This window comes from Hemicordylus capensis, chromosome 4 (assembly GCF_027244095.1).
Source record: "Hemicordylus capensis ecotype Gifberg chromosome 4, rHemCap1.1.pri, whole genome shotgun sequence".
Lineage (NCBI taxonomy): Eukaryota > Metazoa > Chordata > Lepidosauria > Squamata > Cordylidae > Hemicordylus > Hemicordylus capensis.
The window spans coordinates 49,871,411-49,897,699 of NC_069660.1; the positions used below are offsets into that span (position 1 = coordinate 49,871,411).

General features: G+C 43.1%; 1 protein-coding gene across 1 annotated transcript in view; it reads left to right on the forward strand.

Annotated features, from left to right (window-relative positions):
- The first annotated feature begins 6,051 nt into the window (after positions 1–6,051).
- LOC128322437 (fer-1-like protein 4) overlaps positions 6,052–26,289 on the forward strand; it is a 97,937-nt gene continuing 77,699 nt past the window's right edge. The window contains exons 1-12 of the mRNA XM_053243648.1: positions 6,052–6,130; positions 10,595–10,650; positions 12,818–12,906; positions 13,996–14,095; positions 17,445–17,536; positions 18,817–18,858; positions 19,799–19,954; positions 22,189–22,249; positions 23,110–23,241; positions 24,199–24,261; positions 24,557–24,641; positions 25,560–25,719. Of these exons, the coding sequence (XP_053099623.1) occupies positions 6,052–6,130; positions 10,595–10,650; positions 12,818–12,906; positions 13,996–14,095; positions 17,445–17,536; positions 18,817–18,858; positions 19,799–19,954; positions 22,189–22,249; positions 23,110–23,241; positions 24,199–24,261; positions 24,557–24,641; positions 25,560–25,719 (1,115 nt within the window). The remainder of the gene's footprint in view (positions 6,131–10,594; positions 10,651–12,817; positions 12,907–13,995; positions 14,096–17,444; positions 17,537–18,816; positions 18,859–19,798; positions 19,955–22,188; positions 22,250–23,109; positions 23,242–24,198; positions 24,262–24,556; positions 24,642–25,559; positions 25,720–26,289) is intronic.

Genomic DNA, 26,289 nt, shown 5'->3' on the forward strand with positions numbered 1-26,289 from the left:
CATGGCCTTCTGCAGCCCTTCCACCACCACAGCTGGAAAGCATTCCAATGCATGGCTACATTCACAGGGTTGTATACAAATGTGGAGCTATGGCTGAGAGATGGTGATTTTTCTCAAGATGATAAAATGGAAGCGGGTGGTGCATCACCCAGGAAAAGTACAAGAGTAGCCTGAACTTGAAGGGAAGTTTACAAGGGATGTAAAAAATGAAAGAGGTGTTTTATGGATAGGTCTGAAACAAGAGGGAGGTTAAGGAAACCAGGTCTGTTGATTAGAGAAGATGGTAAAAAGGCAGCAGAGAGAGAGGGGAGGGGTACAGTTGCTTAACTGCTATTTTGCATCTATCTGTCTTATCCCAAAAAGGAAATGTGGCCCAAGCTGCCAGCAGTTGGACTAACCAAGAAAGGTGGGAACTGAAGTTAAAGATAAGTATAGAGAGAGAACTCTTAGCTACTTTAAATACATTTTCAGTCTCTAGGGTCAAATGAATTACATTCCAGGGGACAGAAGGAAATTGCTGGTGTGATTGCAGATCTGCTGACCATCATCTTTGGGTACTGGAGAACAGGGTGAGGTGCCAAAAAAATGAGACGAGCAAGTCTCGTTGCTGTCTTCAAGAATGGGAAAGGAGCTAGGAAACTTTGGACTAGTCAGGTTGACACTGATACTTGGAAGACCCAAAAACAGATTATGCAGTCCATGAAGACTTAGAAAAGAAAGTGGTGATTACTAGGAGTCAACCCAAAACAAAGTGTACCGAGATCTGGAAGCTAGGATATTAGGAGCCATCATGGCTTTGTCAAGAACAAGTCATGCCAGACTAATTTCCTTCTTGGATAGTTTAGATAATAGACAAACACCATGAACATGGTGAACATGGCACACTGCACAACCATCACCTGCTTCCCTGGCAAGCCAACTGGGCTTCTAGATAAGTCTGTCAAGAGATTCTTGCCAACACCATGGGCAGCAGCACTAGTAGCTGCTGAGGGAGGGAAGAAAGCCAGGTGGAAATACATTAGTGGATTTCTTTGAATCCATGATAGCTGGGATTTGGGCTTAATTGTCCCAAGAACATAACATAAGAACAGCCCTGCTGGATCAGGTCCAAGGCCCATCTAGTCCAGCATCCTGTTTCTCACAATGGCCCACCAGATGCCACTGGGAGTCTACAGGCAGGAGTTGTTTGGGATCCTGTGTAAATCAGAGTCTAATGCACCTTCCACTGAACTACACTAATTATCCATTTGTAAAAGGGACCAACATGAACTGATGCCACTCTGCTTTTAATGAGCTGCAGAAATCCTGATTGCTGAAAACATGGTACTGTCAGGGTCCCTCATAAAATATATGTCTTAACAGTTTTGACTTGGATCCCACCATGTTGAGATTACAAATGCCACCAAGTGGTATTTTAAAAGGCAATTTATGAAACCTACCCTAAAACTAACATATCTTGTTGAAAAGCTGGATGTACATAAGCCACTTTGCTAATTCACTTTTTTTGTTGATGCTTAGTATATGTAGCAGTGGAAATTCCTCTTGCAAGAGCAAGGCATTGCTCTTGTTTTCCCAATCACAATGATTCACACACCCATGAGCTCTGCTCTTAATAGCCTTCCAAAAAGGGTGTCAGCTCAAGAATAAGGAAAAACAAATAGCCCTAGGTATTCCTTCGATGCCACATGTAAATCATTGCTGCCTGACTCCAACAGAGAAAGGATGTAGTGAGGGGGTGGGGTGTGTGTTGCCATAATTGTTTACCTAGAGCAATCTCAGTGCAGTAAAACCACTTATTGAGAGAACATGTCACATAGGAAAGGACAAATCCCTCTACTTTTCAAACTACAAATCCTAGAATTGATTCTATTAATGAGAATTAATAATTCTATCTGGTGGGTTTTAAACTTATTTACTTTAAACATTTTAAACTTGTAATTTTAAACGTTGGTTTTAACTGAAATTTGTTTTTAGTTAATTTCTGTTTTATGTTGTTTTATAGTGTGCTAGTTTTATTGACTTTGTTAGCCACCCAAAGCAGTAGTATAATAGAGGAGTGGGATATACATGATTTAAACAAGCTGCAGAAGTGCACACTCCCTTTTATACAGAAGGGCCCTGAATTGGGCTAGGACCAGGGAGCCTTGAGTTCAAATCCCCATTCAGCTGTGAAACTCACTGCATGACTCTGAGCCAGTCATGTATCTCTCAGCCTAACCTACCTAACAGGGTTGTTGTGAGGATAAACATAACCATGTACACAGCTCTGGGCTTTTTGGAGGAAGAATAGGATATAAATGTTTTTTAAAAACAACAACTCCCTTGTTCAGAATATTGCTATATGTTGTTACTATAGTAAGTGAGGGACCCCATATAAAAGCTCAGATTTTGAAGAGCAACAGTCTCCAAGCAACACCATCTGGAATCTGCCAGAAAGGTAGGAGCAGAATCACGGCAAAGCAGTGCCTCCCACCCCCAACTCCCTCAGACGTGCCAGCCATGTTGGGCAAGGATCAAGCAGACAGGTGATAGTAGGACGCACCGTTCCGAGCAGCTTGTCCACATCCTCAGGAGTCACAAACTGAAATTGATCCAGTCTAACTACACAAGAGGAGTTGCTGGATACCTCTGCATCTGACACTGCGATAACTGTGGAGTCTAAATCTAGACCTAGATCGACCCGAATACGAGAGACTTGGTCCACAAAAAACTCATTAAAAGCATCACAGTGAGCAACTGATGGTTCCAAATTTGAATTCAGGGGAGTAGGGGGCCCTACTAGCCTCCTCACAACCCTGAATAGCTCAGCTGGATGAAGGCCTGGATGAGAGAAAAGAAACACTTCTTTGCTGCACGTATAGCTGGAGCATAGATCTTTAAATGTGCTCTATGTCGCAAATTCGCAATCTGTCAGATTCGAGACTTCCTCCACTTGCGCTCCAGACGTCTACCTTGCCGCTTCAACTCCCGCAGATCTTCTATATACCAAGGAGCCATTTTTGAAGTGGCTTCTTCTTACTTAAGAAGGCGCTTTCCCAGGTAACCTGGAACTAAGCCATTTATGGCTTTAAAGGCAAGGCCAGCACTTTTTTGCCTGGAAACATATCGGCAGCCAGTGCACAATATGGTCTCTCTGAGAAACCCCAGAGACCAATCTGGCTGCTGCATTTTGAATTAATTGAAGTTTCTGACTGACATATAAAGGCAGCCCCATGTACAGCATATTACAGTAGTCAAACTGAGAAGTTACCAGTGAGTGCACCACAGTTTTGAGATCATTATCTCCAAAGAATGGACACAGCTGTTGTATCAACTGAAGTTGATAGAAAGCAATCCTGGCCATAGCACCCACCTGAGACACCAGGGTGAGGCCTGAGTCCAGAAACACTCTCAGGCAGGGGCATAGAGAGGGGGCCTGTGTTTGCCCATCTCCGTGGTGGCCCCTCAGAGTGAGGAAGATAATGGGAAAAAAAAATAGGGAAAGGTGGTTCTGGGAGGCTCTAGATGCTGGGGCAGGGGGACGACAGCAGTTGAGCTGAACCCATCCTACTGCTCCCAAGCTACACACCTGTTCCTTTAGTGGGTATCAGAGGTACACCTAGGTGATTTTTGTGCCTCAACCTAAAAGTCCTTGAGGCCCGCTTTCTTGCTGGAGCCCCCCCCCACTGCAAGTTAAGCATAATTCCTCTATTATTTCCCCATATATTTCTTTCCCCACTCCCCCCTATCTCTAAAGCACCCGGCATAGGTCATAACCACACTCTGCCACCAGGCCCAGTGCGGGCCAGTGGTTACCACACCACCCAGGATGGACTAAAGAGGATTTGGGGGCCCCCAGGGCAGGCACGGAGCCTGACCGCCAGCGGCCCGTGTGCGGCCGCGGGAGCGACCCCACTGACCCCAACCCCTGCATCTGACGTCAGATGCAGGGGCTAGCTACGCTCCCGCATCTGATGTCAGACACAGGGGGCCTGGTCTGGCTCCCGAACGGAGCCCTTTGGGAGCTAGACTAAGGCTGGCACTGCTTTTGCAGTGCAGCCAGGAGCGGCTCTTTAGCAGGGAAGAGCCACTCCTGGCTGTGCTGCGAATGCAGCGCCAGCCTTAGTTTAGCTCCCGAAGGGGCCTCACAGCCCCCGCTCAGGAGCTAAACCAGCACTCCTGCATCTGATGTCAGATGCTGGGGGGGTGTCGGGGCCGTGAGGCGCGGCCCCTGATTGGGCACAGCCCGGGTTCTTTGAACCTGTTGGCCCAATGGTGGCTCCACCCCTGCCCTACGGGGTAAGGGGGCCCTGGACTTTGGCCCCAAAGTCCAAGGGTAAGAGCACCAGTGACGGGTATGCAACCCTATCCAGAACAGGAAGTTTTATATCACATCCCTCAAATTATGACCCTTCACCATTCGTACCTCCATCTTGTTTGGATGCAGCTTCCATTGTTTTGTTTTTTTAACTTTATTTTGTTTTTTACAAATACTGTATGCAAGCTGAGCATCAGGTGGTGGCAAGTTGCAATGCATTCTTACTGGTCAGCACGTCTGTCCGTCCTGGCGTCCTCATACCTCAGATCCCCACAGAGAGTCCTTGTGCCCCAAAAGGAACTTCTGGCTTTCAGCTCCCTTTATGTCTTTAAGTCTATCTCTGTCTTCCACCAGCTGCAAATTGCTTTTAACTGAACCCCTTACCATCAATAGCCCTTCCTGGCTCCGATGGCTTTCCTCCTTCCAAAGAAATTTCCCATTAAGAAAGCATCTGTGGATCATTAAGGCATTTTTATCTCTTTTGTCAAATCCCAGATTCTGACCAGGCATTGCCTTAGGGCAAATCCATAGCAATAGCCCATTCACCAAGGCTATGAATTCTACAAATAGCACCACATAAAGCTTATATACAAATGAAATTATTTTGTTAATTGTTAACGAATAGTACACTACAGTACAGCCTCCAACAATATTGGCACATCTCAGTACTGGCAATTAACAGAATTATGGGTCAGTTAAAGTTCACTAAAATACCATCAAATTCAGTGGGATTTTCATTTCCTTGCCAGATTATCAATTTGAAATCCTCATCCTAGAATGCCAGAATATTTCAGCTAAATACAGGTATAACCTGTAGTTAGCACCTATCCTTTAAGGCATTAGAACATTCAGAGTCACCTTCTAATTGGGTAAATATGGCACACTGATCCTAGCAGAGTGTTGCTGGTAGGGTTTACAGCTTCAAATATGAATGATATGTTAGGCCTGGTGGTCTATACACACTACACCGAGAATAACTGAAACAAACAAGGGCAATATTAGTGCCTGGAAAGGATATTCTCTGTCACATTCACACACCTATACTCATGTCTGGGAGCATGAATAATAATATTTTCTATTTCATGTATGTGGGATGGTATATGTGTGTGAAAGAGGGCTTGCAATACCAGTTTGTACTGGGCCCAAAGAAATGATGTTTGGGCCATGCTCTCAGGTCATTCAGAGAAGGAAGCAAACAGAACCTTGGAACAAAGAATAAGGCGAGGCCTGTCTTCCACCTATTCTGTCAACAGATAAAGTGAGAAAGAGAACACAGCTGTAGGCTATGTTGTTTATGGTATTCAGGCTGAAATCCTCCTTGGAGCTTCCAAATCTATTTAGGATTTATTTCAAATGTGGTGGCATTTTGGAGATATAGCTCTTGGCACATTGCTCACCTGTGTGCATTTATCTTAGGGGGACAAGAGAAAAGAAAGACGGGCCCCAAGGACATTGAGCAGGGTTTTTCCAGGGCCTGAGGAAAATAGCTGTTGTGTCCCAGCTATGTTGGGAGCAAGGGTTGTTTAAGGAGCAGCAGGTTTCCTAGATCTGGGGGTGCAGAATGTCTGGTGTTTGCCCACTTCATAATAAGATCTTGCTGTTATTGGATCATGTGTGACTTGCGGGTGGGGTCTGGGCAGCCAAACCTGCTTGGTAAGTCCCCAGACCTGACTCACTGAAGAGACAGGTGGAGTCCTGTACTGGGAGCAGTCACACCTGGTCAGAGCAGCACTGAGCCAAGCTCTGGCAGCACGATGGCGCTGAGTGTCAGCGTCAAGAGGGTCACCCAGCTGCCAGGGACAGGGGAGAGGCAGGTGCAACTCAGCTTCCGAGGTGCGGAGTATGGGGGTGTGGGAGGGAAGGATGTTGGGGGAGTCAACTGCAGTCCAGGGCTCGTGGAAGCGGGGATTACAGCTTATAGTTCTGTTTGCTTTAGGTGGTGCTGCTAGAACAGCATGTGTGCAGCAAGGGGCTATCATGCAGCATCCTGGTGGATTTGTCTCCTAAGGATTAATGGCATGGATTTGGTCGAGCTGGGTGTGGATTGTGTAGGGGTACCAGCAATTCCTTTTCTCTCCTTTCAGTAATTCCATATCTGTTGATGTAAGCTGTTTTCCTAATAATTCTGTCATGGCATCATGAAATTTCTGACACTGAGGACTGCTCCATACATTATGAATTTAATGTTACTACTTCTTTTTATGAAATTGTATGTATCTGTGTGGGTCAGTTTCAGTGCATGTGCATGTTACGGAAACCTGCCACCAGTCAGGGATTCCCACAACTTGTTTATCTGGTGAAATTGTCATGTATGTTAATCTCAGATGATGGCATACATACCGATGTGATATCTTGCATGGCTGTGATATCTCTTTATGAACTATGTCACGTTATGAAGCAACCCTCTTGATGGAAGAGAGACTTCCTCTGGCTTCCATTTCCCCCACAGAATGTAAATGCCTCTTAAAGACACAACCACTTCCATGGCAATTACTAGCCCCTGCTAAGGGACATAGGAAGCTGCCATATACTGAGTCAGACCATTGGTCTATCTAGCTCAGTATTGTCTTCACAGACTGGCAGCAGCTTCTCCAAGGCTGCAGGCAGGAATCTCTTTCTCAGCTCTATCTTGGAGAAGCCAGGGAGGGAACTTGGAACCTTCTGCTCTTCCCAGTGGCTCCATCCCCTGAGGTGAATATCTTACAGTGCTCACACTTCTAGTCTCCCATTCATATGCAACCAGGGCAGACCCTGCACTGCTTAGCTAAGGGGAGAAGTCATGCTTGCTACCACAAGACCAACTCTCCTACCACAAGACCTGCTTCTTTCCCCCTCAGTACCAGTGATCACAAGCTCTGAGGGAGAATCCTGGTAGGGAGTATTTATCTCCACCCTGCCTGCCTGCCCTCTCACCCCGCATTGAAAAATACCCCCAAGCAGTTATTTAAGCCTGAAATTGTTGTTTGCTACAATGGCACTGTAGAGATTAAATAGCTGCTTGGACAGGCATTTTTGGTGACAAAACAATGCAGAATCAAAGTCTGAAATACCTCTTACCTACATATTGTAATCCCACTCCAAATGATGGCCCTGAGAGACTACTTCTCAAATGTAAACTTAAGCCTGTAACTATCTACTTACAAATTTAATATCGTGTGTAGTTCTACCCTCAGACCTAGGCCAGGTTCTGGCTGGTGTTTCTGGTAATGAGAGAATTATATACTGAAGAAATATTTTACCTCTCTGGTCAAGGGAGGGTCTTTAGTGACCTTTTGGTCACTCAGTCAAAATATCTGTCTATCATGTTTGTACATCGTCCAAACCTCTATCTCCGTGTGGTTTGCAACAATATAAAACATGTTAAAACAGAAATAAAAACCTTAAAGCAAATTTAAAACCACAGTCTAGATAAAAAGCTTGGGTTAAAAATGTGTCTTTAAAAACTTTTTAAAAGAGATGGGGAGGCTCTTATTTAATCAGGGAGCTCATTCCAGAGTCTCGGGGCAGCAACAGAGATGGCCCGACACTGCATAGCCACCAGACAAACCTTTCTGGCTGATCTCGATGGGGCTCATAATGAAGAAGATGTTCTCTTAAATAAGCTGTTTAGGGTGTTATAGGTTATAACCAGCACCTTGAATTTCACCTGGAAAGCCAGTGTAGTTCTTTAAATGTAGGAGTAATATGGTATCCTTGAGATGACCTGGAAACCAACCTGGATGCTGCACTCTGTACCAACTACAGTTTCTGGACTATGTACAAAGGTGGCCCCACATAGAGCGCATTGCAGTAAGTCTGGAGGATACCAGCATAAGTACCACTGTTCTGAGGTCATTTATCTCAAGAAACGGACGCAGCTGGCGTATCTTTGGCCTTTTACGTTACTTCCCACTAGTAACTGTTGACTTAGCTGATAACTGTTTGCATATCAATTTTATGCATGTTGTTGCAATTATTTAAGTATTAGCTATAGCAGATATCTGTTCCTATCCCCCTGTAAAAAAAAAAGAAGAAGAACTGGGAAATTATGTTGGAGATGGAGTTCCAGTGCATCAACCTTTTGCACCAACTATCCTAATGACCACTAGGGGCATTGGGAGTAGAGGTAGTTAGTGAGGGTCTCCTTACCTGTCCTTGCTTGCCTCTACTCTATGACTCCTTCCTTGACTCCTCAGGTACTTCCTGCAGTGAGTCAGTCCTCTTCCTTTCCTCCTAGAGAGAAGATGGACACATCTCTCTCTCTCCAGCTACCTATTCATTATGTAGCTGATAGATAGGATAGGTCTTTCCTATACCAAATGTATAGCCACCTAATGGCGCAGCGGGGAAATGACTTGATTAGCAAGCCAGAAGTTGCCGGTTCAAATCCCGCTGGTATGTTTCCCAGACTATGGGCAGCAGCAATATAGGAAAGATGCTGAAAAGCATCATCTCATACTGTGTGGGAGATGACAATGGTAAACCCCTCCTGTATTCTACCAAAAACAACCAGGGGGCTCTGTGGTCACCAGGAGTAGGCACTGACTCGACAGCACACTTTACCTTTATCCCAAACGTACTTCACCAATAAGTCAATTTAGTTTAGACTCTGCAGTGATCTCCATGTGTGTTACTGAAATAGCTGCTTCACTCTGTAACTGGAGTGGTAGCTTCCTTGGTGCTTTGCTAAATAATCATAAACCCCAACAAATTATGGGGTCACCACTCCATTACAACCACCCTCTCCATGGTAGGTTTTCCTTCAACTGTCAGTAAAACCCCACTGTAGCTGTGTAAGGTGATTTTTAATGTATTGTCCAAGAACATAGTTTTGATCACCTATCTCACCTAAGTATCACCAAGCAACCTGTCTTCTCCTTCCATACATCATGATCTCTTCTCATGCTCCTACCTTCTAAGAAAGCTTATCCTTCATGCGCTTATCTTGAACAGCCATAACATGCAGAGACATCTAGCACTATGCAGAGGCAAGCTTTCCCTAGTGTTTGTGCTCAGGGAACACAGCACAGTACAGGGAAGTTTATATGCACAGGAATCTATTATGGCAATGAATTAAAAGGTCAAACCACCTCCATATACAATCTAGAGTTTTGCTTTCATTTTGATGAAGAGCCCATTCAGTCATCTTTCATTATTGTAAGTGGTATGCTGACTAGGAAAATAAACTGGAACGTTATGTAACCAGTAATTAGGATGCCAACCGTGAGATGGCCAAGTCTGAGGAATGACCAGTGAATGTCCTTGCAGGCAAGTAGTCTTGAGGAACCCAACTGTCAAGAAGTCTCATACCATCTAAGAGGGTTAGGAGTGGGGGGGGGCATAATCATTGCTTTCCAGTGTTTCTGCTTCTACCTCTTGGGCAGATTCCACATGGTGTTACTTGGAGACTGTTTCTCTCCTAAGCAAGAGCTTTTACATGGAATTCTGCAGGGCTTCATACTGTCTCCAGTGCCTTTAAACATCTACATGAGACTAGGAGAGATTATCAGGAGATTTGGTGCAGGGTGTTATCAGTATGCTCATGACACCCAAATCGATTTCTCTATGTCACCAACATCAGGAAATGGCATAACTTCTCTAAATGCACGCCTGTAAGCAGTAATGGGCTGGATGAGGGGTAACAAACTAAGATTGAATTTAAATAAGACAGAGGTGCTCATTGCGGGGGGCTGGAACCCAGGATAGAGACAATTTAGATCTGCCTGTCAGTGTTCCCTCTAACAGGAATCCCCAGATGTTGTTGACGACAACTTCCAGAACTCCCAGCTTCAATGGCTTTTGCTTGGGGATTATGGGTGTTGTAGTCAACATCGGGAATCCCTGTTAGAGGGAACACTGCTGCCTCTCCTGGATGGAGTTACACTCCCCAAGACGGAATAGGTATGCAGTCTGGGAGTACTTCCGGATCCAAACCGCTTTGGTATCTCTGACTGAAGCAGTGGCCAGTAGTGCTTTTTATCAAGTTGTGTCCATTTCTCAAGATAAATTATGCTGGTTACCTCCAGACTTGACTATTGCAATGTGCGTTATGTTGGGCTGCCTTTGTATGTAGTTTGGAAACTGCAATTGGTACAGAATGTTGAAGCCCGTTTGGTCTCCAGGGCAACTAAAAGAGACCATATCACTCCTCTTGTAAAAGAACGACCCTGGCTGCCAGTATGTTTCCAGGCAAAATAAATAGTGCTGGTTATTACGTATAAACAACTAAACAGCTTGGGCCCCGGGTATTTAAGAGAACACCTTCTGTGTTATGAAGAATGACAGACAGACCATTCAGTCTTTGTATTTTGTTTCTAGGTTTTAGACAGAAGACAAAGAAGATACACTGTGGCCAGGAAGCTGTCTTTGGAGAGGTAAAGCAGCAAAACGATGTACTGTATGGTCAGGGACTGAATTTCCAGTCATAGCTCCATGACTTGTGTTCCTGAATGTTCAGGGGCAAGCATTTCCTCCTCATAGTGTTACCACTGCATCAGTTGCCACTTCCACAACTGGTGAGAAGTTCCAGGGGTGTGGTGCACCTTTGATTCTTTGGAAGGAAACCAAGGGACGGCCCTTCCAAGGGGCAGGAAGAGGTGACGGCTGCCTTATATGTGGAAACGAGGAGGGCCACCAAGGGGTGACAAGCCCCTTGCCACCACAGGCACCACTCCACAGGCCTCCCTGCTGCCCTCTACCACCACCCTTCCTCACTCCACTGGGACATACTGTTCATTTCCCTTTCCTTGCCCTATTGGGGTGCACCTCTTCTTTCCCATCTCTAATGCAAGCTAGGAATGCCATTGCTGCCACTGCCTGGCTTGGTGGCATAGTATGGCAGTCCTTGTGCACCGCCACCACTGCCTTGACAACATGGCCTGAGAATGCTGGGCAGTCTGGAGGGGTATCATGTTATCCTTTGCTTTGGGCAGCAGCAAAATGTCTTGGATCACCCCTAAATAACTGGTTTATTTACACAAATACTCAGGTGGAGAACTGGATGAAGTTGAGAAGATAACAGCTTATTCTTAAAGTTAGCAGCAGGTTATCTCAGAGAGGCCAAACTCTGCATCTTGAGATATGACAATTTTTCTGCCTTGGCTGCTCCATTCCAGTTTCTCTTTCAAATCTTTCTTTGTGTCTTTCCCAGTCCCCAAGCAGTTTTCTGCTCTTTCACACTGACTTCCTCCACACCTTGCAAGGGAGGAGGGAAGGGGGCAGAGTGATGTCAGCTTCAGCCCCTCCTTTCAGGTGGGCTCTGTCTGCTTTTTGCAGACACACTGATCAATCAGAATAGCCAAGGTCATTAGCAAAACCTCACCTGGGCCTCTGCCTATCAACCAGTGATTAACTCACAAAAGAATGACCAGCCAGCTAAGAACCAACCCACTGTTCAATAACAATACTTTACAAACTTTGTCCTCAGAATGCTGCTGCTGCATATTGCAAATCAGCACAACTTGGCTTAGGGCATGCTCATGCTAACAGAGCTTGATTCTGCCTTTCAACCTCATTTTTATCAACTGGTACATGCAGTGGGCAAGGTTCTCTGCTAATCAAAAGTGTAGGCTAATATGGGTATAGCTTGACAATAAATAAAACCCAAATAAAACATGGGTGTTGAGGTGTTGTGGGAAATAGATAGTGAATTTAGATAACCAAATAATGTAGCTCAGTGTAGGTGGTCCAATCCTTGACAGCTCCAGGTAGAGCTGGGAAATACCTTCATTACAACTTAGGCTACAAATGCGGTAGGGCCTACTGTGTTTGTTTGTTTGTTTGTTTATTCAATTTCTATACCGCCCTTCCAAAAATGGCTCAGGGTGGTTTACACAGAGAAATAACAAATAAGTAAGATGGCTCCCTGTCCCCAAAGGGCTCACAATCTAAAAAGAAACATAAGATAGACACCAGGGGCAAAGCCACCATTGGGCCAATGGGTTCAAAGAACCTGGGCCGCACCCAATCAGGGGCTGTGTCTTGCAGCCCCGACACGCCCCCCGCATCTGACGTCAGACGCAGGGGGTGGGTTAGCGGGGCAGCCGGCGTGGCTGCACACGGGCCACCAGCAGTCCCGCTCCGCTCCTGATAGACACCAGCAGTTAGATAGACTCTAGCAGTTTTTCAAGACCGTATCTAACTTGATCAGCAAGTTGTCTTGTGTTCCTGCTACATTAAATGTGTATTTGAGCTTGAACTGTGGCAGCAACAGTCACTGGAGGTACTGTGCTGGGGTGGATAGGGCCAGTGACTCTTCCCCTAAATAAAGAGAATCACCACGTTAAAAGGTGCCTCTTTGCCTAGTTAGCAGGGGTATTCATTAGTAGGGGTGTTCATTATGACCTACATTACAAGCCACATCTTAACACTATTTAAAGCATGGACAGTGGAAATGTCAATAACTAAAATGATGTAACTCTCATGCTCTCCACTTAAGCTAATCTGTGCCCCCCCCCCCAATATATGATGTGTGGATAATTGGGGAATGGGGCTCTTCAGAAGTTCTGGCCATTAAAGTTGCTGTTCACTTTTGCTTTTTAGCTCTTTCGCTGGCCTCATTATGGAAAGCTCTTAATGGAAGAGATGCTGATAGTTAAAGTTTACAACTGCAGCAAAGTATTCAGTAATAGGTAGGTTCATATTTCTTTCAAGGAAGTGATGTGAGGCAAGCATTGGCTTTTGAGACTGTATCTGGCTGATGTTATCACCAATGTATGTCCCTGTTTCACAGAGACACTGAAATCAACACATGACACCACTGGGAAGGTTTTATTGCTGTATTTAGCCTCAGGCACATTGCAAACTTTATGACTTGATGGCCTTGGGATGGAGCTGGCTGGCATCATTAGAATGGAGTTACATGCCCTTTACTTGACTATCAGTAGAACTTCTCTCTGGGAGGAGAGAAGAGGGCCAACAGCTACTGGCTTTGACCCAGAAGGTGGGGCTGGTGAGGGGGTTACTGGCATGCAGGGGTGGGGGTGGCAAAGCAGGGGGCTGGCAAACTGGGCAGAGCCCTGGGAGTGGGAGCTGAGGCGAAAGGGGCTGTAGTAATGTAGAGGAGGAGGGGCAGCAGAAGAAGACCTGCAGCAAGCAGTAGACCTGCTGTAGCAAGCAGGGTGCCCTCACTTGCTACCTGAAGCTGTCACTTCCGTTTGTCTCAGGGGAGAGCCACCTCTAGACTCATAATATGCAGGGCAGACCCCAGAAAAAATAAGAGAAGGGCCCATGTGGTATTCCTACCTTCATGCTGAGACCCCAAGCAGCTAAGACAAATCTGCTAGCAAACACTCCAACCCAGACATCATTAAATGTTTCAAACGAGCAAGAAATAATGCATTTGCTATGCCTTCCATGATGATGTGCTGCTAGTGGTTTTGGTTGCTTTCCTCTCCCACCTGTTGGTAGTAAGCTAGGCTTCAATTTTGTCCCACTGCAATCAAGGGAGGAGGATCAAGGGGCAGGAGGACATTGGGTGGGAGGCTCAGTGGCTGCATCAGTTGCTGTTTTTTTAACTTCTAAAAATACAAGCATGACCTCTTTAGGCTGACACTTGGTTCTTCTAACAGTCACATGTAAAAAAAAAAAGGTTTTCTTGGCCTTTGAAAATTGTAGAATTACCAATTCACATTAATATAGTATTCATGAGTCACCCTCACCCTTGATTATCACAATGCATTCTAATCTACTCTATCCCAATATTGCTTGTTTTGTTGTAGATTACTTGGTACCTTAGTTATCAGCCTTCAGCACTTGGTAGCATCTGGACGTCTTAACATCAGAGAGGCTCTTGTTGATAAAAACCACAGCATCACTGGAGTAAGTAATTTGGCTAGCATAATACTATGTTGCTTCAAAAGTGCTAGTGAGATGCCACTAACACTTCTAGCAGTTTTTCAAGACAGTATCTAACTTGATCAGCAAATTGTCTTGTGTTCCCGATGCATTAAATGTGTATTTGAGCTTGAACTGTGGCAGATTTTTCCTGCAGAGATTAGAGATCCTCCACTGGTAATATGCGTTGATTCTGGTTTTGGGGGCCCAAATTGCAATGCCCCATTACCGGGATACATCAAGCATATTTTTTATTCTACCCTCCAAGGGGCTCAGAGTGGTATACAAAGTTCCCGCCTTCATTTTATCCCCACAATAAACCTGTGAGGCTGAGAGACAGTGATGGGCCAGCTGAAGGTCACCTAGTGAGCTTCATGCTTAAGCAAGGATTTGAATTTTCCAGTCCTAGTCCAACATTTTAACTGCTATGCCACAACAACCCATCTGGTTTGCTTGTTTCACTTGCTTCTACCAATTTCCTACTTGTTCTTCCATTTTGATCCCACCAACATGCTTGTCATCTCACTTAGTCTGCTTATCCTCTTATCACCTATTTGCATCATCAGGTTCTTAAGATTACTTAATGGACGCTGGTTCCAAAGCAGCTAGAGAGCACGTGCCACTGTGTAGGAGGACAGTAGCCATGTCTATGTTAGGGATGGCCAACCTGAGGTTCTCCAGTTTTTGTTGTTAAGAACATAATAACATAAGAACAGCCCTGCTGGATCAGGCCCAAGGCCCATCTAGTCCAGCATCCTGTCTCGCACAGTGGCCCATCAGATGCCGCCGGAAGCCACAGGCAGGAGCCGAGGGCATGCCCTCCCTCCTGCTGCCACTCCCCTGCAACTGGCACTCAGAAGCATCCCGCCCTTGAGGCTGGAGGTGGCTTATAGCCCTCCGACTAGTAGCCGCTGACAGACCTCTCCTCCATGAAGTCATCCAAACCCCTCTTAAAGCCATCCAGGTTGTTGGCTGTCACCACATCTTGTGGTAGAGAATTCCACAAATGGATTATGCGTTGTGTGAAAAAGTACTTCCGTTTGTTGGTCCTAGACTTCCCAACAATCAATTTAATGGGATGACCCCTCGTTCTAGGTTTATGTGAGAGGGAGAAGAATTTCTCTCTGTCTACTTTCTCCACACCGTGCATGATTTTATAGACCTCTATCATGTCTCCCCACAGTCGTCTTTTTTCTAAACTAAAAAGCCCCAGGTGTTGTAGCCTTGCCTCATAAGAAAGGTGCTCTAGGCCCCTGATCATCTTGATTGCCCTCTTTTACACCTTTTCTAGTTCTACAATGTCCTTTTTTAGATGTGGTGACCAGAATTGTACACAGTACTCCAAGTGTGGTCACACTATAGTTTTGTATAAGGGCATTATAATGTTAGCAGTTTTATTTTAAATCCCCTTCCTAATGATCCCTAGCATGGAATTGGCCTTTTTCACAGCTGCCGCACATTGAGTCATATTGGACTACAACTCCCATGATTCCCAGCCTCAGGTTGGCCACCCCTGGTCAATATGCACTTTCCCTGATGGTAGAAAATGTACATCTCAGAGAACAACAGGGTGGAGCTTTTTGATTGTGTGATTTTTTTTATTTTTATTTTTTGGTGTGATTAAAAATATTAAAATGTCTGTGGCTACCAGAAACAGTACAGTTGGGATCATGAGCATCCACAGTGTATGTGGGGGCAGGGCAGGACAGATGGCTGTCACCCCTAGGATTCATGGCCAGATTAATGTAGAACAATTTACAGACTCTATGCATATATTTGTATACGTATCCTTTGCCTTCCCCTACCCCCATGAAAAATTCTTGTGGACGACCATGGTGAAAACCCAAATAGCTAATGTTCCTTGGCTAGCTGCTAGTATTTGAGGAGGGTGACCGAAGGCACTAGAGCAAGAAGTCAGACTGGCTGATTAATCACCCCAGAAGTCCAAGAGAAGATAAATCATAGAATGCAGATAGCCATGTTTCAGCATATGAAGGAATTTCATTCATAGGCCATTAAGAAATTTACCTTTGTACTGGTTGCACATGTCCTTAAGGTTAGACAGTTCAGTTCACTTGCTCTGTTCAGTCTCTCTCCAAATTTGGAAGCTGGCAGACTAAAAGAAAAAGAAAGATAAAAGGATTGTTATTGTTATTGTTATTGCTTTGTTCTAATGATTTCTATATCCCTACTTCCCCTGTTAAAAACAGGCAGAAAGCAGCTTACAAGAGTTAAAATCAATAATAAATCTATAATACATAATACAAATAGCACTATGTAAGCATCTAGGGCACTTTGAGATGTACAAAGAGGAGATACCAAGGAAAGAAATTCCCTGTGAAAAATTAACAAGCACACCTTAGCATCGTAAGTGCTGTTACAAGTTGAGAGATGCATGACCGGTCAAGACACACATCTGAGATTGAGCTTGCTCCTCCTGTATCATCTGATTTTGTCTCTTTAGTGGGACAGAATAATGATCTTAGACTATCTCTTTTCTTGCAAAATAGTCATAGGCGGTTATATTTTTAATGTATGTTAGGTAAATATATGGTCCATCCTGAGAATCCTCAGTGTTTTTCTAGCCTTGATGCCCAGAGGATGACTTCATAGGCCAAATGGACATAAACAACTGAGCAGACTATGTGGTAAATTGTCCTGAACCACATCAGAATGTAGGTGTGATCTTCCCTCTTCCTATTAAAAACTCTTTGTACATAGAAATCCAAACATCAGGAAGAAGTGATTGATCTTAACCTTCTCCCTGCTGTGCTAATTTTTAGTCTCTAGGATTTCCCCCCATGGGTGAGCATTCAAGCATGCAATCTTGCACCAGCTGTCAAAATGGTATCATTTTGGTTTGAAAACAGTTCTACCATGGTCCATGTGGCCAACCATTTGTGTAAATCGGGCCTTGTTCTTGTGCCTTAATCAGTCTAGAATGGGCCCTCAGAGCCTTCATGAATAGGGAAACAGCAGCATACTCCCCAAATAGCTTTAATTTTGTTTTGTTCATTATTAATATGTCTTTGTGTTTCTTTCTCTTGTGTTAACTTTTATTATTTTCTCTGCTGTTTCTAGGACTTATTTATTATTATTATTTTTATTATTATTTTACATTTATATCCCGCTCTTCCTCCAAGGAGCCCAGAGCGGTGTACTACATACTTGAGTTTCTCTTTCACAACAACCCTGTGAAGTAGGTTAGGCTGAGAGAGAAGTGACTGGCCCAGAGTCACCCAGCTAGTTTCATGGCTGAATGGGGATTTGAACTCGGGTCTCCCCGGTCCTAGTCCAGCACTCTAACCACTAAAGGTTTGCTTTACCCATATAGATATACATTGAACTAGAACTGCGGTATCAGCCTCCCGATGGCTCAGCAGGAACATGGGCTGAAGAAGATTTTGTCTATCAGATGAAAGACAGGTACAAAGAATCACGGTAGAAGTAAATGAATGTATTTGTCTGTAATGTACTGAAAGCCTCTGTGCTATTTTTTGCTACAAGGGACTAAATAGCTCTGATTCTGATAGCAGAAACTCAAGCAACTTCAATAGTTCCATACCTATGCTTCTAGGGCCTTGTCCAAAGTATATACTTACAATAAAAGCAGGAGGTTTAAAGGCAGTTTATTACCCCTACTTAGAGCATTGAAGATTGAACTGTGTTCAGATTTGCTTTAAAGAAGTGGAATGGAAACTGGGATTCTGGGATTCTGATGTACAGTGAGTATGTGAGTAATAGGCTTTATATAAAGATAAAGTGTGCCGTTGAGCTAGTGTCGACTCCTGGCGCTCACAGAGCCTTGTGGTTGTCTTTTGTAGACTACAGGAGGGGTTTACCATTGCCATCTCCCATGCAGTATGAGATGATGCCTTTCAGCACATTCCTATATCACTGCTGCCCAATACAGGTGTTTCCCATAGTCTGTGAAACATACCAGAGGGGATTCTGGAGTCTGTATCGAAATAGTCTGGATGAAGCTTCCTGGAATAGCTACTGTTTACTGTTGTAGAAAAGTGAAAACTTCTGCCATGGGCGTAGAAACATAAGATTAAGGAGGATAAGATTTCAGCATACACAGGGCTTGAGTAAGTGCAAACTTGGATGACTAATAGCCCTAGGCAAAATAGTATTGAGGCATGGAAAATGTATTGTCATAGGTAAATATGATACTCATAATATTGCTTTGGAAGTAATTGCACCATAGCAACCTCTCTGTGCTGCTAATTGGAGGAGTTGGATTATAACTGGATAATATCCAGAATGATGCAGATGGAACAGGGATGTGCAACTGCTGACAGAAACATATGCCTACACCTTCCACATCATCCCTTTTCTCTGGACTGATCCTTGACTCCCTCAGGTGTTCTGGCTGGGGAATCCAGACCACATCACTGCCAAACCAATGACACTCCAGTGTTTACCCTCTGACCATTTTAAAAATCTGGTTGATTTTTCTGGTGTCCACTGTGGGAAACAGGATGCTAGACTACTAGACTTTTGGCTTGATCCAGTGGGCTCTTATTTTCTTATAATTCAGCTTTTTGCTGATTGCAGGAGAGCAATACCACAGCTATGTTAAAGAGTGAAACAGACCCAAGGAAGCTTACAAGTTATACCACTAACAACCTAGATAGAAAGCTAATTTAAGTAAATCTTGAGTTTGCTTTGAATTATTCATGTTTTATTTCTGTTTACTTTAGTTCAGAGGTTATAATCCGCAACCCTGGATTTGAGGAGTTGGAGTAAGTTGCTGCTTTTATTTCTATCTTACAGCCTGATTCTTTAAATTGTTCCCTTAGCAACCTGCAAATATGTTTGCAAGATCTCATACGTTGCCTATCCCTGCTATAATTCATTCAGTGGTGACAGTACCAGCAGTACCTGGCTCAGTTCTGTGCTCCTATATACACTGTAGTAATAATGGGATAGTAACTAATGAACATTATATAAGGACAGACTCACTCCTCTCTCATCACATGTAGGATGGTGTTACAGTAACATCAGCTACCTCTTTATCTTCCCATCTATGTAAATCTATAGGAGTGAGGTGCTACAAAAGGAAGAAACATTTCCTTTGTCTAATTCTTGGCTTCTCAAAAGGACTAAATGGAGGGACAATAATGGTTCAAACTTAGCCTGAAAAATAAGGCCTTACCTGCACAAAGTGAGAAACTTCTTGTAGTAAATTTTGTTCATATTTTAAAATAAGGTTATGGGTTTTAATGTAGTCATGTGACCTTTGATATTTAAGGCTTCAGTAGTGGTAATGTTTTGGATATTATGTCATGTTGTTCTATAAAGGGTTGATATGAATTGCTCTTATAGTTTGTGTATACAGATATTAAGTTTAGCACTCCTATCTCCCATTGAGTTCAAAGGAAAATATTTTGTACTTAAATGTCTTGCATTGAAATAACTGAGACTTACAAACTCTTATCTTTGGCTGGATTGTGTCAATAATAATAACCATCATCCTAAAATTGAATGAAAAGGGAAGAGGAGAGAACCATATGCAGCCTTGATCACATCAAATTATATAGATCATTCTGAGCAAGCTCTTTTAATGTATGGAGAAGGCAAGATTTTAAACATTTCCGGGATGTAAAAGTATACAGCACTGCCACATGTGTTGTACTCCTTAAAGTTGTCTTTGTATGTAACAGGTGTACATGTGTGTTACAGGCTTGAAGATGTGAAGCGAGCTGCTGATTTGGACAGAAAGGCTGCAGTGCTTGGCAGAAAGCTTGTCAAAGGCTTGGAGACTGATGATGATGAGGATGACTATTATGATGTATCTGACATGGAATTCTCTGGTATTGTCTTCAGCCTGGTGAAAAGGTATATTTCTCTTTCCACTATCTGGATTTACATTCACACAAAAAGTGCCATAGTTCAGATTAATTGCTAGCTTGGAATTTTGGTTAATAGCAGTTTGGTGTCTTTTTACAAATTGGGTGTTAAGCAAGAGTGGACAGACTTCATGGTTGTGGGATCCACTTTCTTTTTTTACTAGAACCCTGAGGTCCACCAAACAGAACCAGGTGAAAAATAACGGGATGGAGAGTACTTGGAATTCATTCTCTGTCACAGAACTCAGCTCACAGTCCTTTCACACAAAAATCCAGATATGGTTTTCTCCTAATTTTTCTTCATTTCAGCAACTTAATTAATAGGGAGGAGCCTCTTGGTTTTTTTTTTTAATCCATTAAACGTTTGAGAGTCAGAAACTTTTGCCAGTCTGATGCAAATCACCCAGAAATCTCCCATCCACCCAGTAGATCCCCATCTACCTTCTGTCCACTCTTGGTATAAGGCATAGTGCATCCTTCAGAATGTTGTACCAAGCATTTGCTGTGTTCGCGATATGCTGCTTGTGCTTCTGTAACATATCATATAAAGATGTTTTGCTCTTATGATGTACCAGCCAGAACAACACTTTTGGATGTTGTGTTGGCTTTTATAAGCTTGCTTATTTTGCAGTGTAATGCTTGCTAAGATTATAGTCAGTCTCATGACTTTCTACTTGATTTAGCATAATCTAAGGTAATTTTCACCAGTAAAAATAATTCTACATAATTTTAAACAATTTTATCCTGCTCTTCCTCCCAAAGAGGTTTATGGCTGAATGATGATTTGAACTCAGAATTTCCCTATGTAGTTCCCATGGTTTGTTCTTTTGAAACTAATTGAGTATAAAGCAGTTAGGGAGGCATTTTGGAGATTCCTTTCTCCATTCTCAGTTTTAGTCATCATCATTGGCACTAATAATCATTGGTACAGCTTTACTTATATTCAGATGAAATCTGAATAAATTAAAATGTCAAAGTAAGTAAGAACACAAAAACGTAAGAACAGCCCTGCTGGATCAGGCACAAGGTCCATCTAGTCCAGCATCCTGTTTTACACAGTGGCCCACCAGATGCCTCTGGGGAGCCCACAAGTAAGAGGTATGTGCATGCCCTCTCACCTGCTGTTGCTCCCCTGCAACTGGTATTGAGAAGCATCATGCCTCTGAGGCTAGAGATGGCCTACAGCCATCAGACTAGTAGCCATTGATAGACCTGTCCTCCATGAATCTGCTTAAACCCCTTTTAAAGCCATCCAAGCTAGTAGCCATCACCACATCCCATGGCAAGGAATTCAATAGATTCATTATGTGCTGTGTGAAAAAGTACTTCCACTTGTCGGTCCTAAATTTCCCAACATTCAGTTTCATGGGTGACCCCTGGTTCTAGTGTTGTGAGCGAGGGAGAAAAATTTATCTCGGTCTACCCTCTCCACTCCATGCATAATCTTATACACTTCGATCATGTCTCCCCTTAGTCATCTCTTTTCCAAAGCAAATAGCCCCAGATGCTGTAGCCTGGCCTCATGAGAAAGGTGCCCTGATCATTTTGGTTGCACTCTTCTGCACCTTTTCCAGTTCTACAATATCCTTCTTAAGATACAGTGACCAAAGCTGTACACAGTACTCCAGATGTGGCCACCCCATAGATTTGTATAAGGGCATCATAATATTAGCATTTTTATTTTCAATCCCCCTCCTAATTATTCCTAGCATGGAATTAGCTTTTTTTCACAGCTGCCGCACATTGAGTCGACACTTTCAATGAGCTGTCCCCACCCCCGCAAGATCCCTCTCCTGGTCAGTCACTTACAGCTCAGATCCCATCAGCGTATATGTGAAGTTGGTGTTTTTTGCCCCAATGTGCATCACTTTACACTTGCTTACATTGAACCGCATTCGCCATTTTGACGCCCAGTCCCCCAGTTTGGAGAGATCTTTTTGGAGTTCCTCACAATCCGTTGTGGATTTCACTACCCTAAACAGTTTAGTGTCATCTGCAAATTTGGCCACTTTGCTGGTCAACCCAACTTCTAGATCGTTTATGAACAAGTTAAAGAGCACTGGTCTCAGTACCAATCCCTGGGGGACCCCACTTCCTACCTACCTCCATTGTGAAAACTGTCCATTTATTCCTGCTCTGTTTCCTGTCCTTCAACCAGTTACCAATCCACACATGCAAGTAGCCTTGCTCAGGTGTTTAACTTCTGCTTTGTTCCATTTACAGCCGCTCTAGAGTTTTCTCCAAATGGGACATATATTCTACTCCTAGACCACAAAACTTCCAGGTAATGTAGTGCTGTAGTAGTTCCAGGTAGTGGTGTTCTCTGAAACCAACTCCAGATGTCAAGCTCTTATTGGGGTTCTGGTTTAGAGCGGACCCAAACATTATTTTAGAAGCAATTTTGTCAAAATTTGAAGGGGTTCTGGGATAAAACCAGAAGATTTCATGGGGGAAGGGATAAATTATTGTAATGTTTGGTAGAAACTTGACAAGAATTTCTCCCCTTCTCCATGAAACTGAAAGTTTTGAGGAGGGTGGATTACCAGTTTTGTTGGTAGCAGGTTCTTTCGTTCTTTCGTTCTCCCGTTCTCCTGTTCTTTTGTTCGTTCTTTCGTTGTTGTTTTGTTGTTTTGTTGTTTCGTTCTTTCGTTCTTTCGTTGTTGTTTTGTTGTTTTGTTCTTTCGTTGTTGTTTCGTTCTTTCTTCACCAAGCCTCTGCAGATGGTGACAGCACTAGTCAAGACATACTGTCATTTTGAGGGGGATTCTGGAAAAATTTTGTTGTGTGCAGGTAGGGGTTTCTCAGGTTCTTCAGCCTTCTCAATAAATTGCTGAAATCCTCCCCCCGCCCCATTTTCAACACCTGAGAATGTGGTGAAGGAAATGGGAGGTGCATATTGGATATGAGAGGATATGACTGAGAAAATGAAAGGGGCATTTCAAATCTAGTCTAGGATACCTTAGATTACAATATGTTTTCTGTGTCCCCTGACATACCAATAATTTGTATAAGGTATGCTGGATATATGACCCGAAAACTACTGAAGCTAGCAGTTTAGTTGCTTATTTATGTACCTTATTTCATCCCCTCTTCCACCCTGAAAACATCCCCAATTTGATCCTAGGAAATATGTTGTCTTCACAGATTGGCATCAACATAATTGAAGCCCAGAAATTGGTGGGGGTGAACATTGACCCCTTTGTGGTTGTGAAAATTGGAGATGAGAAGAGACATACTGTAACACAGAAATCAACCAACTGCCCATTTTACAACGAGGTGCGTAATATAAGAACTAGACTACATGACTTCACTACGCAGTTTCTTGCTCTGTGCACATGACCACTGTTAGGTATTTTATTTTATTTTATATTTATTTTATTTTATATTTTATTTTATTTTATTTTATATTTTATTTTATTTTATATTTATTTTATTTTATTTTATATTTATTTACTTGTTTGTTTGTTTGTTTGTTTAGGTTTGTTCTTTTTTACCGGTAAACCTGCTGGTAACACTTGCTAAGGCATTTCATAGGTTACAAAATGTGTTGAATTAACTTGCAAATCATGTGCAAATTATCAGCTATGATCATTCAACATGCAGGTATGTCTATGTACTGAGAATTTTCCGTTTGCTCCAGCTTGCCTCCATATGTATGCCAGAAGTATATGGAATAAATAATCTCTGTATCTGATTTGATGATTAGTATGCAGGTTGCGCTTTAACTCCTACATAAAAGTACTTTAGAAGTGCAGACATTTTGCAACGCGAAGAAACCCTAAAATTCACTCTGCAGGGAAAGCATCTTATGCTGCTTGAACAATGATGTTATTTGGAAGATGGAACTCATTGAGCTGGTTTGGATTATTCCTTTCCAGCCCACACAATTAAAAGGGGGATGTGTCAAGAACATGCCAGTCCTGAAGTATTTAACAGATGTTCTGATATTCTTCCAGAATACTCCTTTATTGTATGAAGGGGCTGGTTCTTCTAAACCACCTATCTACACATTGCTCAAATAGTAGTTTAAACGAATATTTGGGTCATTTGTAGAATGGTGATTTGGACAAAACAACCCCATGCGATTAAGGAACATGCCAGGAAGACAGCAGCATGTCTGCAAAACACATCAGATGGGCCATGTTCTTGGTCCATCACCCTTTCAAGTGCATAGGCCACAGAAATGTCATCTGAACCAGCCCATTGCTTAGAATTCTTCCTTTTCTCTTCCAGTATTTTACATTTGAATTCCATGAACCAAGAGACGTGTTATTCCATAGACTCATAGAGATTTCTGTAAGTATTAGCCACTGTTGCTCATTCTGGTGCGGAAAGAATGAACATGTGTCTTTATTTGTAAATTCATCAACAAAATACACTGAGATCAATAGCAACAAAATCTATCCCTCCTCTATTAAACTTGTCTCAACTTTATATAATATTCTAACTATCATTTTGTATCTCCTATACCTTTTTGAGCTATTCATCAGTGGTAACAGCCAATGGTGGGCTATGACTTTAATAATCAGATTTTGCACGCCTTTTGCCATGTCATGCAAATATTAAGAAGGTGGTTTATGTTATTGCACAGGTCTTTCATTCAAAGAAGATCTCATTCCTGGGTACACTCATAGGGATGTTCAAGATTGATCTAGAGACTGTATACAGCCAGCCAGGTACAGTACACCAAGGCGTCTGAGGGCTGCTTTTGCCAAGAGCTACAAGTTGGTCCCGTTTCTCATCAGTTTCCACTGTTTGATTGGGCCAGTGACTTCAGCTGCACTTGCACAGGGTTCTGATACGAAGCCCCTTATTCTTTTTTAAACTGCTTTTTATCATCAATATAATTCAAAGTCAAGTAATGAACAGGAAAAAAATAGAAATGGGTTTTGGGAGAAATTTAGTCCTATCTAACCAGTCTTTTCAGAGGACTCTGACCTCTGTTTTCTAAGGCTTTATCTCCTTCAGGCTAAAATGTCTAAAGCAATAGTATTTCTGCCACATCCCTGGAAGACTGCAATAACAGTTCATATGGACTGTATGGTCATCATTTGTTGTAGTGTCAACCTGCAGAACTTTTTTTTTTTTTTTAGTTTTTAGGTTGCTACACTGATTAATGCTTGCTCAGTTTGTGCTCTTGTTTTGTTTGGATGATGTCACTCTGTTGGCTTTCCTCTGACTATTTTTTCGACAGTAATGTGTTCTCTGTGTGTGTGTGTGTGTGTGTGTGTGTGTGTATGGCTTTGATTTTCTATAGGTCCCTGCTATAATGTGAGTGAGAGCTTTGTGGGAGCCTAGTTTTTCTCCAGATAATAGCAGCCTGGTTGGATTGGTGCCGAAGGGAGCTCTTTTCTGGGGTAAATAGCAGCCAGATTGGGTCCCCCATGGATTAGAACTGTTCTAATAGAAGATACGGTTAAAGCTCCCAACCCCTGCTGTGATTCTGATCTGTGCCCCTCTCCTAGAAATCCAGCTGCTAGTAACTAAAGAAAAACTAAGCCCATCAGGCCTAATCACACTTTCAGTGTCTCATGTAGTTTGGCCCTTAAATCCACTGAGATTGTGAACTGGCTGATCTCTCTTTATGTCCTTAGATCACAGATTCTATCAGAAGTGGGCTGTTATTAATGACCCAAAGGACACCAGGGCAGGAATTAAAGGATTTGTGAAGTGCAACATTTCTGTCATTGCCCGGGGGGATGTAATGGGTTCCCTTCCCACTTCCTCTGGCAGCCAGAATGAAGACATTGAAAAGTAAGTCTGTGGTAGGGAAGTACGTGTTGTGTTTCCTTATGGTATTGATAGAGAGTGTTATTGGACTTCCTCATTTTTCTTTGAAGCATCTTGTATCAACCAATAACCCTACGCTTATTATTTCTCTAGGCGGTTTACAGAATTAAAACATACAATATAACACATTTAAAATTCATCAAAAGATAACAATTATAGATAAAAACACATTTAAAACACCTTAAAATTTTAAAATACAATCGCAGTTGAAGGCTTGGGGAAACAGGTGCGTCTTCAGGGTCCTCCTAAAAGCAAACCGAGAAGGAGCTGCTCTTATTTAAGCAGGGAGCGCGTTCCAAAGCCCTGGGACAGCCACAGAAAAGGCCCGGTCCTGAGTTGCCTAGACAAATGAGTATACTAATCTCCAAGAATGGACGTATCTGGCGTATCAGCTGAAGCTGATAAAAAGCACTCCTGGCCACAGCCTCAACCTGAGAGACCAGGGAGAGTCTGAGATCCAGGAGCACTCCCACTTTTTGTCTTTTAATCACTGGCTCATTGCAGACATAATTGCTGCTCAGTCTCCAAGCCTCC